General features: G+C 43.7%; 1 protein-coding gene across 4 annotated transcripts in view; it reads left to right on the top strand.

Moving 5' to 3' along the window:
- The window catches only part of LOC147887505 (putative ion channel POLLUX), a 76,730-nt gene extending 63,948 nt beyond the window's left edge, over positions 1-12,782 (top strand). For 3 of the 4 annotated variants that reach the window (XR_015543183.1, XR_015543182.1, XR_015543184.1), the window contains 6 exons: positions 3,983-4,075; positions 10,253-10,519; positions 10,613-11,162; positions 11,302-11,389; positions 12,117-12,198; positions 12,434-12,782. Coding sequence is in view for 1 of the 4 variants with exons in the window: in XM_087394029.1 (XP_087250155.1) it covers positions 3,983-4,075; positions 10,253-10,519; positions 10,613-10,831 (579 nt within the window). In the remaining 3 variants the exon portion in view is untranslated. Of the gene's footprint in view, positions 1-3,982; positions 4,076-10,252; positions 10,520-10,612; positions 12,062-12,116; positions 12,199-12,433 lie in introns of those variants that run through there. The other variant, XM_087394029.1, reaches the window with a different exon arrangement.
- Positions 12,783-13,151: the final 369 nt, after the last annotated feature.

Below are 13,151 nucleotides of genomic sequence, written 5' to 3'. Positions count from 1 at the left end.
TGCATGCTCTCTTGATGATGTGCCGATGTAGGCACCACCTGATATGTCCACTATGCCCTGGCCCACCACTTGCCACTTGTTCAATGCACAGAATGTGCGGGCTGTACTCAATCGTCTTCACAACTGGAGAGCACAGGACCATGAGGGACTACGGACTGAGAATTTTGATCATGGACTGGTGGTTTTGGCTCCGATACTAGCACAAATGTTCAACCACGCCATATGTCACGGCTTCCCACCCTCATGGAGTACCACCACCATAGTACCGATACACAAGGCAGGCGCCCCTATGGATACTGGAAACTATCGCACTCTCATGATTGGCCACTTGTTGGCCAAGATCTATGGATTGATACTGGAGAGGGAGATTAGCAGTCATACAGAGGCACATGGGCAGCGTGCTCAGGGCAGGCAGGTTTCCGAAGACAGCACTCCACTGTAGACCACATCTTCACCTTGAGGGCTATCATTGAGGAGGCGAGGTCGTGACGCTCGAAAGTCTACACTTGTTATGTAGACTTTCAGAAGCCTTCGACACTGTCCCACGATCCCACATGATCAGGAAACTATAGGATATGCAGATTCCAGAGGTTCTGATCTGGGGAGTGGTGAGCCTATACGAGTGAGTTAGAGGGAGAGTTCGTGTCCCAGCAGGCCTATCAGACAGGGTTGAGAGCACGATCGGAGCAAAGTAGGGATGCCCTCTCTCACCGACTCTCTTCGGGCTCTACATTGATGAGATTACATCTTTCATAGACGGCCTAGGAGGCGAGTGAGCACCACTAGCAGACTTGATGATACAGATCTTACTATATGCGGATGACATAGTCCTCCCATCATCTTCGACAGAGGGACTACAGAGACATGTGGATGCCCTAGAGGTGTTTTGCACAGAGAGAGACTTGATGGTTAACCTTGGGAAGAGCAAGGTCATGATTTTCAACACCTCTTACGTAGTGCTTCATCGACATAGCTTTACATACCAGAGTTAGCCAGTGGAGATTGTGCAATCCTACACATACTTGGGTGCAGTTTTCTCAGGGCCAATTTTCACAATGACCCACGTAGCTAGAGCACGACTCACACGAGGGCATGGTGCCTTGGCCCGACTAGAGTGACAGTGGTTCCAGGCGCACTTCCAGGATCCACTGACGAAGTGTTGGCTTTTCGACACTCTAGTGAGGCCGACCGCCATGTATGCGGTACCTTTTTAGGGGTGTGATATTTCAGCAGCAGAATGGAAGAGATTCGAGCGGCTACAGGTGATTATGGACTCCAGGATGATTCGGAGTAAGCCCTTGGTTCCCCATGGACCCCTCTCCAGGTTGATGCCATTTTTTAGACAGTGACTTTCCTCCACAGAGTTTGGGACCGCGAGGCTGGTGCTAGAGTCCTCCATACGACTATCTAAGAATGGGGCCGGTACAGCATGGTTTGCACACGTCACTTTATGGTTTGCCAGTCACGGCATTCATATTGATCTGCTTCCACCGTTTCAGTATAGCATGGATGCACCGCCCGACTCGACCCCATGAGATGAGATTAACTGCATCATATGGTTAGATCTCCTCCAGCTCCACACATCTCGCACTTGGGGGGGGGGGACCATGAGTTCCCTATCAAGGCTCAGCGCTACTATGACCACTTTCTGAGAGTATCGGAAGATGGGCTCATCATCAGACCTCAGTATCCCTAGGACAGAGGAGTCTCACACGCACTGAGGATTGCCATCGGACAGATGCGGGTCTCGTCCCATTAGCTGAGAATCGAGATAGGGAGAGCTGCACGCATACCCAGAGAGCAACGGATTTGCAGGTTGTGCACTATGGGGGTAGTCGAGACAGAGGAGCACTTTCTATGTGTCTGCTCAGCCTACTATGAGATTCGAGGGCGCTACCATCGCCTTTTTCAGGAGGGGTACGGCTTTGGCTCACTCTCACGACTGATCCACTTCCAGGACTAGGTGTGTATTGGGCTCTACCTGATGGAGATGCAACGACACAGGGAGATACTACTACGACATATCAGAGAGCAGGAGAATGGGACCACTGCACCACAGGGTATCGAGGTAGACCGAGCGCAGAGACATGTCATGGATTTCTATGCATTTGACTCAGCCCCAGGGCACTGTGGGATAGAGGAGGAGGAGCTAGCTGCCATGAGAGATATATGGATCAATTTAGGGAGCCGACACAGCACTGCTAGACGAGGGGCACAGAGATCGTACATGGCGTGACAGGCGACTAGAGCACACACGATCGAGATCCGACCTATTTCAGCTCTCCTTAGGGGAGATCGACCGAGGCGAGGCATCACCCTTGACATAGCTCATCATATCCAGAGATCGAGGAGACCACGTCCTCCACCACCACCACAGGAGACATCTCGACAGATGCAGATACGTGAGCTCTTTGCATCTCATCAGAGAGCCATCATGGAGCCTGGATATGTGCATCCGGTTCGTACACTTGGGACTCTAGCTCTGAGCACTTGATATCTTCATGCCACTCTCATGCTATTTTGCTATTTTTTTGCTATTTTGTACTAGCATAGCATTTTAGTACTTAGCAAGGGCCTTAGTGAGCCCTTTGCCCCGGTCCACAGTGGTCTGTATGAGCTACTTTATTCTGTACTTTGTCCCATAGGCCCGCGAGGCCTCCCGTGGACATTAATATATCTTTTTTTCTTTCTTTCTCTCTTGGTTCTTCTCTCTCTCTCTCTCTCTCTCTCTCTTGCCCAGGTCCCATAGGCCGGTTTTGGTCTTCAGAGGACGATAATATATTCTTCTTCTTCTTCTTCTTCTCTCTCCCCCCTTCCCTTCTTCGGATGCTTCTTCTTGCGCCCTTTGCCCATTGCCGTCTTCTGCTGCTGTGAGCTTCATTTTAGGCCTTCTTTTGGCAAAACTTTCAAGTAAGTTTTACCGCGTGCCTGAACTTTATCCGTCCCTTGCCAAGCACACCTCCAAAAGTGGAAAGTCAGCTGGCATGGGAGGATTATTCAATTGATGCAAGTCCACTGTTCAATGTTGCCCGAGAAACAAGGAAAGAGAGAGTCACGATGGGAGTTCTCACTCTCTCTACAATAGCTTTACCGTGCCATTTAGACCTGCTTTTCTATGTTCCTGTGCTCAGCATTCCAACACCGTTTTGCCTCGCTCGCGATTCATCGACGGTTGCCTCCCTCGCTCTCTCTCTCGCGATTCATCGACGGTTGCCTCCCTCGCTATCTCTCTCGCATGCATAAGCTTAAATTAACTATGCAAACAATGATATTTTAGATGCGAATTTTCTCTACAAAATTATGAGCATATTGCAATTCGTCCGGTTTGAAACAGATATGGCGTTTGCAAGATGTGTTTTGTTAATAATCGGAGGAGCCATTAGAAATGTAACTATTGTAACTATTCTCACTGGATTTGCTTGTCAATGGTTGACTTTCATCATTTTAAAGTTTGTTCTGCAGCCACAGCAATGAAGTAATATCTGCAAGGAGGAGCCAGTACGACCTATTCCCACTGGATTTGCTTGTCAATGGTTGCCTTTCATCATTTTGAAGTTTGTTCTGCACCCACAGCAATGAAATAATATCTGCAAGCTTTCTTCTCAAAATGGATGGATTTACAAGTGATACTTGTGGATGCTGTGTCATTTAAGTGATAACATGTGATCTGGCTATGGATAATGGATTGGGTAGTTGTCAAAGAGAGGGCATAGTGTGTGTGAATGTTGCAACCTCTTTTGATATAGATGCGGTTGCCTATTTGGTGAAGGGAAAGGATTTGTAGCCTGAACTTTGTCTTCATGATATTGTCTCGATGAATATGATAGCCAAATACAGGAAGGAATGTTTCAAATTGCATCCTGAAAAAAAACTGTCGGCTGACTTTTTTTAAAATTAAATAGAAATGCAGGAGTTTGTCACAGCTTTAGAGGTTTGGGCCAGACCTTTCATAATCATGTTGTTTCACGTTTTTTCTTGACAGATTTTGATCCTTGCTGATGAGAAGCTGGAAGAGAATGTGGTCATTGCAGATTCTCGGTCGCTTGCAACTCTTCTTTTGATTCGAGACATTCAGGTTGTGATACAACATTCAAGTGCTGTTCGCCTATTTTTTGGTCATCCTTTTTTATTTTGTTGCAGCTTTGCGGTTAGTATATACTGCTATATATGCGTAATGCATCAATCCAAATACTGTTTTCCTGGATTTTGGTATTCTTTTTGAAATTTTGTTGCAGCTTTGTTGACGGTATGTAGTTTTTGTAATACGGTATTTCCAATACTAAATTGCTGAAGACTATCAATTTCATTGCACAAATGGAATGGTTTGCGAGGTTGGTATTTCTCATGCGTTAATTTCCCTAAAAAAGTCGTATTTGTTCAAAAGTCTCTATTCTGGTGAAAAGGTATAATCTACACTGTTTCTTTTGCTGCTGTGCTATCTAGCCGTGCAAGCATGAATGTGAATGATATTTGTAGATGGCAGGCCTTGTTTTAGGGTTCTCTTGAACTAAGCATGTTGGAAATGGTTTGCTACATCACAAGGACTATAGTGTTACTTAAGCATGCTTGTAAGCTTAATTTGCTTGCATCCTTTCTGCTAGGTTGTTACAGTTGAACTTTTTATATCTGACTAGTTGTGTGCTTGAACCAAAGTGCTTATTTCATGCTTAAGAATGAATATCTGGTAAATGCTCGTTAGTCTTATAGCTATCATACAATTTTGATCACCTTGAGGACCTTTAGGTATTTTGTGATTTGCAAAGGACAATTGGAAGATTATGAAGGAAAGAAAGTGATATGAACGTTTTATTGACAACTGTTTTTTCTTGATAACATTTGACTTCTTGATAGATTTACACAAAGACTGACAGTGCCAAATCTATTTGTAAAAGTTTCAGACAAGGATCAATTTGCAAGAATTGTTTGCTAAATTTAACTTAGCTTGGCCTTTCTATGAGAAGCTAAGACACTATGAGAAGAACGCTACTGAAATAGTTGAGTATCTCTTTAAAACTTTTGCTTGGCCTTTTTTTTTCCCCCATGAAAAAGACTTCTATTAAGTATGAAAAAACCCGTGTAAGCAAGCTCAAAGCAGAAATACATCGTCTATAGCGGGAGATAGGCACATCCTCAAGAGAGCAAGTCTCGACTAGGTGATGTCGAATTGACATGGCCCAAGAAGCATCCTGCCACTCATAGAAGATCTGAGGCTCTGATAGGCACATCATGAAGAAACGAGAAGGAGCAAAAGTATCGAGGACCTCTCTGAAGAGAGGCCTCCAAGAAGATAGTAGTGTCATCTGCTAACTCATAATCCACAAGGTCCTCTTCCTGTCTGAGCGGAAGTCCGAGCCCAAGAATGTCAACTCGAGATCTGAGAAAAATGCTCATAGCCTCAGCCACAAAGAGGAAAAGAAAAGGGGCAAGAGGGCATCCCTGACGGACTTATCTGGAAATTTGAAACTTGTCTCCCCTAACCCCTCTTATAAGCATCTGGCTATGGGTTGACCTATACAAGGCCGAGACCCCTCTGATCCAAGCATCTAAAAATCTAAAGTGATGAAGGGTGCCCTCCAAGAATTACCAATCTACCCTGTCAGGCTTTTTCAAAGTCCAGGAGTAGAATTGCGAGCTTTTGACCGCTCTGCATGGCCCACTGAGAAGCTTCCCAAAAGGAGAATATATTATAAAAAAAGCTTCCGCCATGAACAAACCCTGTTTGCGTATCATGAATAAGATCAAGGAGTAAGGGATGCAACCGCAGGCAGATTGGTTTCGCCAGGATTTTGTAACAAGTGCCCAATAGAGTGATGGGTTTCCACTGTGATACTAAATTTCTGCAACCCCCTTTTGGGATTAAATGTTGAGACCCTCCGTAAGTGAGCCAGGCATCTCACCGGAGTCCCAAACGTCGTGTAGGGTTGAGGTGATGTGATCCCCAATCATATCCCAAAAGGTTAAGAAAAAGAAGGGTGTAAGCCCATCACACAAACCTGGGCATCAAGAGAGAGTCTCATATCTGGACTCACCAACCTAGGGATACACTGCCAAATGACCTGTCTAGCATCATCTACAACCCCACTACCAAGATCTGTTGTAAGAAGGGAGGCATGAAAATCTGTAGCTATGCACATGACGACATCTGGATTTGACTGCAAAACTCCGTCTGAGTCAATAAGATGAGAGATACTCTCTCTACTATGTCTAGGGCCATGAGTAGAGAAGAACTGTTTATTGACTCTACCTCCCATCTATATCAAGAAGGAATCTCGTGCATGAAAGCCAAACTCTGCTGTCTGATCCAACAAAATGTGCTGATGAGCCCTTGCTGTAGCAAGGCGATCTTGAATCCAAGCATCAACTGGCCTCTTCTGCTCTTCCCTATGCAAAGCTGCCAACTGCCAGCGCACACCAATATCTCGCCTGAGAATCTCACGTCTCCTGGTACTAGCAACTACACGATAAAAGTCGCTAATATCAGAGAGGACTGTTGCCAAAAGTGAAGGGGAGGGCACTCCACCCTACACATGAGAAACCCAGATCTGCAAGGCTGCCTCTGAGAGGTCCTCCTCTGCATTAAGGGTATCAAGAATTCTAATGCTGGCAGAATGTCCTCTCAGATGCGGCTCGGAAACCATCAGAACTACCGGAAAGTGATTCGAAGTGGAAACCCCAGGAGCAATGCAAACTGATCCTCCTCTATCCAAGGCCCTATTATCAACATAAAAACGATCAACCCGTGCATGGATAGGCATGTGCGGCCTCTTGTTCGACCAAGAAAACAGGAGTGACTGTGACTGAGTGCGAAAAGCATTGTCAAACCAAACATCTTTGCCACTGAAACTGAAGATGAAAGCATCCCACGCTGCCCTCTCCAAAGAATGGATGCTGCCCACTCTGCCCCCTTTTTAATATGAGGGTAACTCTACCATGTTTAAGTTTCCTCTGTGAGAACAAAAAGAGCAATAATCGAGAGAGAGAAGAAGAAGAAGAAGAAGAATATATTATCGTCCTCTGAAGACCAAAACCGGCCTATGGGACCTGAGCAATATAATATTACAAGTACATGAAAGCTCCTCCCGAAGATGAGAGAGAGAGAGAGAGAGAGAGAGAGAGAGAGCCGAACGTAAGTGTACTGAATAGTGGACTGAAATGAAGTGAGTACAAAAGAGAAGTGAGAGGTTTTGTCTAAGTGACAAAACCCTACCTTATCCACTAACCGTAGTTAGGGATTAGACTGTGGTTAGGGGAAAAAACCTCATAGAGGGAAAAGTGCGCCTAACCTACTTATTACAATTCATTGGCCACTGTGTAGAATATGATAATAATTCTGTGTAGAATATGATAATAATTATAACACCCCCCTACAGTGCCAATGTGGTGTACAAGGTAGTGATCAATCACCAAAAGGAGATAAGTTTAGGGCACTGCGAAATGCCTCAAACTTCTCACGTGGAAGTGCTTTGGTGAAGATGTCTGCAACATTGTCATGTGTTGACACATAGATCATACTGACCTCCCCTGCATGCAACTTCTCTCTGACATAATGATAATGAACCTCAATGTGCTTCATGCGAGCATGAAACACAAGATTCTTTGCCATTGCTATAGCACTTTGACTATCAATTAGAATTGGAGAAGGACCCTCCAATAGGCTTACAATCATGCATGTTGAACCTATCCAAGAGCTTCTGCACATACTTGGATTGAGACATAACAATGCCACACTTGTCTTGTATAAATTGGATCCCCAAATAAAAATTTAACATGCCCTCATGTCAAAGAAATCTGCAATTATTTCCTCATTTGACCCTGTGAGCAGCATCTCATCTACATAAAGAACGATGATCAAAATATCCGCCCCATCCTTCTTGATGTAGAGGGTGCTTTCCGTGGGACTATTATGTAACCCCTTACTTGCGTGGAATGCATTAATCTTGGCATACCATGCATGTGGGACTTGTTTCAGCCCATACAAAGCTTTGTTTAGCTTGCTAACCTGAAGTGCATTGCCAGAAAGTTCAAATCCAGGAGGTTGTTTGATATAAACCTCTTCCTGCAAGTCCCCATTAAGGAAAGCCGTTTTTATGTCCAACTGATGGACATTCCAAAACAAAATTTGCAGCCATGGCAATAACTGACCTTATGGTGGTCATCCGAGATGTAGGAGCAAAAGTCTCCTCATAATCTATGCCCTTCTTCTGTGCATAGCCTTTGGCAACCAGCCTTGCCTTGTACCTGTCATGGACCCATCTGGCTTCCTTTTCACTTTGAAAACCCACTTGGTACCAATGGCATGCTTACCTGGTGGCTAATCCACAAGATCCCAAGTCTATTTTTCTCAATGGAGTGCAATTCATTGTGCATGGCATGCATCTAATGCACATTATCCTTTCCTTCCTCAAAAGAGTCAGGTTCTTCTTCATCAAGAAGAGTACTTGCATAAGCTGTCTCAACTGAAAGAGCCCCCCTTGTGTGCCTGATTGCACTACGAGTTTTGCCAGGCAATGGGGCCTCAAGCCTACTCTCCCTGAGAGTCTTGAATGACCGAATGTGAGGTATAATGAACCTCTTGACAGAAAGAGAAATTACAGATAGAGCTTGTGCATCCCTAGAATCCCATCTTTTCTGCTCTGCTGTGGGAGCCTCTGGAGCAGCAGCTAACCTCTACCCCTGCGTCCAGCTGTAGGAGTGGTAGGTGTAGCCATTGAATCTGGCCTTGGCTCATCTCCATTGACATAATCCCAAAGATGTCTGCCAACCAAGATGTTGCGAACCATAAAACTCCACAAGGAGTAGTTGGTGCCATCCAACTTATCCTCCTGTGTGAGGAATCCAAACACCTCATTGGGGTTGTTCTGAGCCATTTTTGTCAGATAAACTCAAAAAACACAGTTGGTGCCATCCAACTTATCCTCTTGTGTGAGGAATCCAAACACCTCATTGGGGTTGTTCTGAGCCATTTTTGTCAGATAAACTCAAAAAACACAGCAAACTGAACAAGTAGAATCCCTTCCTGGGATGTAAAATGCACAACCAGAGTCTGCCAAAGAAAATCTGCCCACAGTGACAAATATTGTCACATTGACAAAATCTGCCCATAGTGACAAATACTGCAAATGCCCAAAAAATTTGCAAAGAAAATCTGCAATAGGTTGATCTTGTCTTTAGAATGCCTGAATAGGTACATCATCTTGTTGATGATATTGAAGTCCGGCTCCTGAATTTCTTTGCACATGTGGTTGGAGTTAGAAGTCCTTTTGGAAGATCCACTTGACAGATTTGGACTGCTGTGGATGAATGGGCTCTTAGTTGCAGAGGAGTGGTTCAGATTTTTGGCAGTAGTGCCAACCATCTTCTGGTTGTTCAGTGCATTAATGAGCCGGTGTTGGAGAGGACTTAATCTCTAGTGCTGACACTTGATGATGCTGGCATTTTAGTATAGGGAAAACGTATCAGCAGGGGGTTTTGGAGTTCGTACATGCACTTCGAATTTCAGTTTTGAGACAACAGATTTGGATTTGCCCACCTGAAGGATAGAGGGAGTGCAGGACCGTTGGTGTAAGCCAATGGGATAAATCTGGTGGAAACTTACGTTATAGGCTCTGGTTTAGAAGACGACTGGAGAGTCTTGATCAAAATCTTCTACTGTTATCATTCTCTACTGGACGCAATCTTGTGGTGACGCTTGATGATGCTGGCATTTTAATATAGGGAAAACGTATTAGCAGGGGGTTTTGGAGTTCGTATATGCACTTCGAATTTCAGTTTTGAGACGACAGATTTGGATTTGCCCACTTGAAGGATAGAGGGAGTGTAGGACCGTTGGTGTAAGCCAATGGGATAAATATGGTGGAAACTTACGTTATAGGCACTGGTTTAGAAGATCACAGGAGAGTCTTGATCGAAATCTTCTACCGTTATTATTATCTGCTGGATGCAATCCGTTCGTGGTGTTCTCATGAAGGGAAAAACACGTAGAGATGCTAGAAGCACAGAGGGTGGTTCTGACGTACGTGATGCTGCTTCATACCATGACAATTCTTGAACAGAGCATGGCCAGCTTGCAGGCTGGTTTTGCAAAAGCTGCCATAGCATAACATAGTGTTGGACTTCCTATTTATTGTACAGAACAATAGCAGACACACAAACTGTTTTAATAGCTGGTAGTACTTGGGCGGTGAGATCGTTATAAATCCAATAACGAATGCAGCTTAAATGTATTAACATCTGGTTTTCTCTCTTGTTGCAGTCAAAGAGGCTACCAATCAAAGCTCCATTAGTGACTCAAGTACGGCAACCAGGATTTTTGCAGAGCTCTTGGATTGGTGAAATGCAGCAAGCTTCTGATAAATCAATTATCATAAGTGAAATATTGGATTCTCGAACAAAGCACTTGGTTTCTGTTTCAAAAATTGGTGATTATGTGCTCTCAAATGAACTTGTCAGTATGGCCTTGGCAATGGTTGCTGAGGACAGGCAAATAAACCGGGTGCTGGAGGAGCTTTTCGCAGAAGAGGTGAGCTAAGGAATTGTCTGTTTCAAAGTGGTTATAAGACTGGACTTGCCCTTGGAACCTTAAAGACTGAGCAAATGTGGTTGTTTTGCCCAGGGAAATGAATTGTATATAAGATCCGCAGAGTTTTATCTGTATGACCAAGAGCAGCTTAGTTTCTTCGAAATCATGGTTCGTGCTCGGCAGCGAGAGGAAATAGTGATCGGCTATCGTCATTCCTATCAAGAAAGAGCCATTATAAACCCACCAAATAAGGCAGCTCTTCAGAAATGGTCGATAGGGGATGTTTTCATTGTCCTTGCTCGGGATGAGTAGAATTGTTTTTTGAAGGGCCGCAGAATGGATATCTGTTCTGGTTAAAACCTCTTATTTCGAGGACACACCAGAATCCTTTTTTTTTTCCGGAGTCATAAAGCCCATCATCCTGTAGCATCCAGTTTTTTCTGCACCATTGGCTGGATTACCTAAGCCTCATTAACATATTTGAAGATGACATTGGACTAGTCTGTGCCCTTGCTATGGTGGATGAAGCTACTCATTTGCAAGAACTGTTAAAATGCTGCATCTGAAGTGAGCTTTATGGCAAACAATTGCCAGTTTTGTCATCATTATCCTTGGCAAGATTGGGGCTTTTGATGCTTCCATGGTATGACATGCTTCTTTCTTTCTCACTCATGCACACGTGCGCACACACATGCATGGGAATTTGCAATAGATAGCATGGTTGAAGGGTCCCTCCTGCTTGAACTGGTTTCAGCAATAGTTTAACAGTTTTGGGTTTGCAGTTGGCAGAAAAAAAGTTGCAGGTGGAAGCGCATCTGCCCTGATCATTGACTGAATATTCTTTTCAACAGTCATGCATCACAACCGGAGGTATTTATGCCAAGATGGATGTTGCTCATTGAACACATAAGAAATCGTTTGGTGTGTCTTTTGTAAGCTCGTCAGAGGATGTCAAAAGCTTGCATAACAAGCAGGATATCCTAGCAAGCCCATTGTTTCTTGTGGTGAAAATCTCAGGGGCATGCAGCAGAGTTACCCGAATGTTTTCATCTGAGAATAGCTACATATGTGGAATGCCAAACATCACAGTTTTCATGTTTGTTCAAAGAAATTCTCACACTGCCACCTAAAAAATGGTGGCTTACTTTCTTTTGTGTTCGGTCAGATGGTTAAAGTACTGGTCTTTAGGTCCCATACCAGAAAGTTCTTGCTGTCTGATCTTAACGTTCTGTCATGCATGATCTATGGCATGATTGTTTTTTATTCCTGAACTTACGCCCAACTTTGGATCTCTACACCCATTTTACTCCTGCCCGCATATGCTTTCAAGGGTTCAATATTCAGCAGATCTTCATGGACTTTTCTGTTAGTTGTGCCATACAAGCTAAAGAGAAGATTTTTTGCAATCGATTGTTATGTTATTCATTAAGCTGCTATCGATTTTTGTTGTAGTATTGTATTCTTTTTCTACAAGCTCTTCTAGTAATATGGGGCTCGAGGGAGTGTATATTTGTTTTGAAATAAAATAGTAGGCATTTTAGAGTTGTCAAGGAGGTTGAGATTCAATATCTTCTTTGACTGTTTGTTCACCATACAGGGTGACAAGGAAATATGCTTATCATCACCTATTAGAGTGAACGAAAAGACAATGTACAAAGGACAGAATCTTTATAATGCAGGTGCGAGCTTAGAGGCTCTATCGGTGGCTAGAGTGATCTCTTATACGTAGTGAATGTGTCAGGTTCGGTGTAATGCTGCCACACTTGTCTAAAACTAGTGGACATTAACTTTATTTTAAAAAAGAGGGTTTTTAAATATAAAACCCAGCCTAAAGGCATGAAAGAAGCCTAGTTTCACCTCAGTTCTGTCAATTCCTGGCATTACACACATTTTGGCCTCTGCTGGCTTTTGCAGGATGGTAGATGTTATTTGGAGACGTATCACTGTGGACACTTGGCTGCGCATAATCTTTGTGGCCTCAGAATTAGCATTCAAGGGGGCTTAATGGAGAAAGCTGACCATGAGACCCATTCTCTTGCAAGTAGATCAAGACATTTTAATGGGCATATTTGTGCATACATAAAACCTTGCAGTGTATTTTTAGCATTTCTACATGACATATACAGCTCTTCCAATGACAATTGTACCAGCCTAAAGCTCTTTGCACATGTGATAAGGTACTTCTACGATTATGGGAATAGAGAACTTGTTAACATAATGGAACCGTGCCTTCTCTTTAGCAATCTCTGCCATGGGTTGGCAAAAGAAAAGCTTGTTCATTCTTGATGAATTGGTATTGTTTTGAAACAGACCTTAGTGTGTTCTTGAGCTTGATGTTTTGATGGTAGTCTTTTATGACACGACAACTTACTCCGAATTCTGGTTTCAATAGTCATGAAATTTTCTCCCTAATTTCACAAAATTAAAGTTACAATGGTTATTGTTCGAGCGTTGTTTGGGGGAGACAAAGAAAGCTTAATGTAGTTTAAGCTTTCTTTGTTTCCCTCTAACAACACATTCGAAAAGAAAGACAAATATGTTTTAATCAAGGGAGATTATAAGGGAAGGCCTATTAACCTTAGCGCTCTCTCTCTCTCTCTCTCTCTCTCTCTCTCTCTCTCTCTCTCTGTCA

The sequence above is a fragment of the Dipteris shenzhenensis genome, chromosome 23 (assembly GCF_047967505.1).
Source record: "Dipteris shenzhenensis isolate YYH24624 ecotype China chromosome 23, Dip_SZ_1.0, whole genome shotgun sequence".
NCBI classification, from domain to species: Eukaryota; Viridiplantae; Streptophyta; class Polypodiopsida; order Gleicheniales; family Dipteridaceae; genus Dipteris; species Dipteris shenzhenensis.
This window is presented reverse-complemented; position numbering and strand designations above follow the sequence as displayed.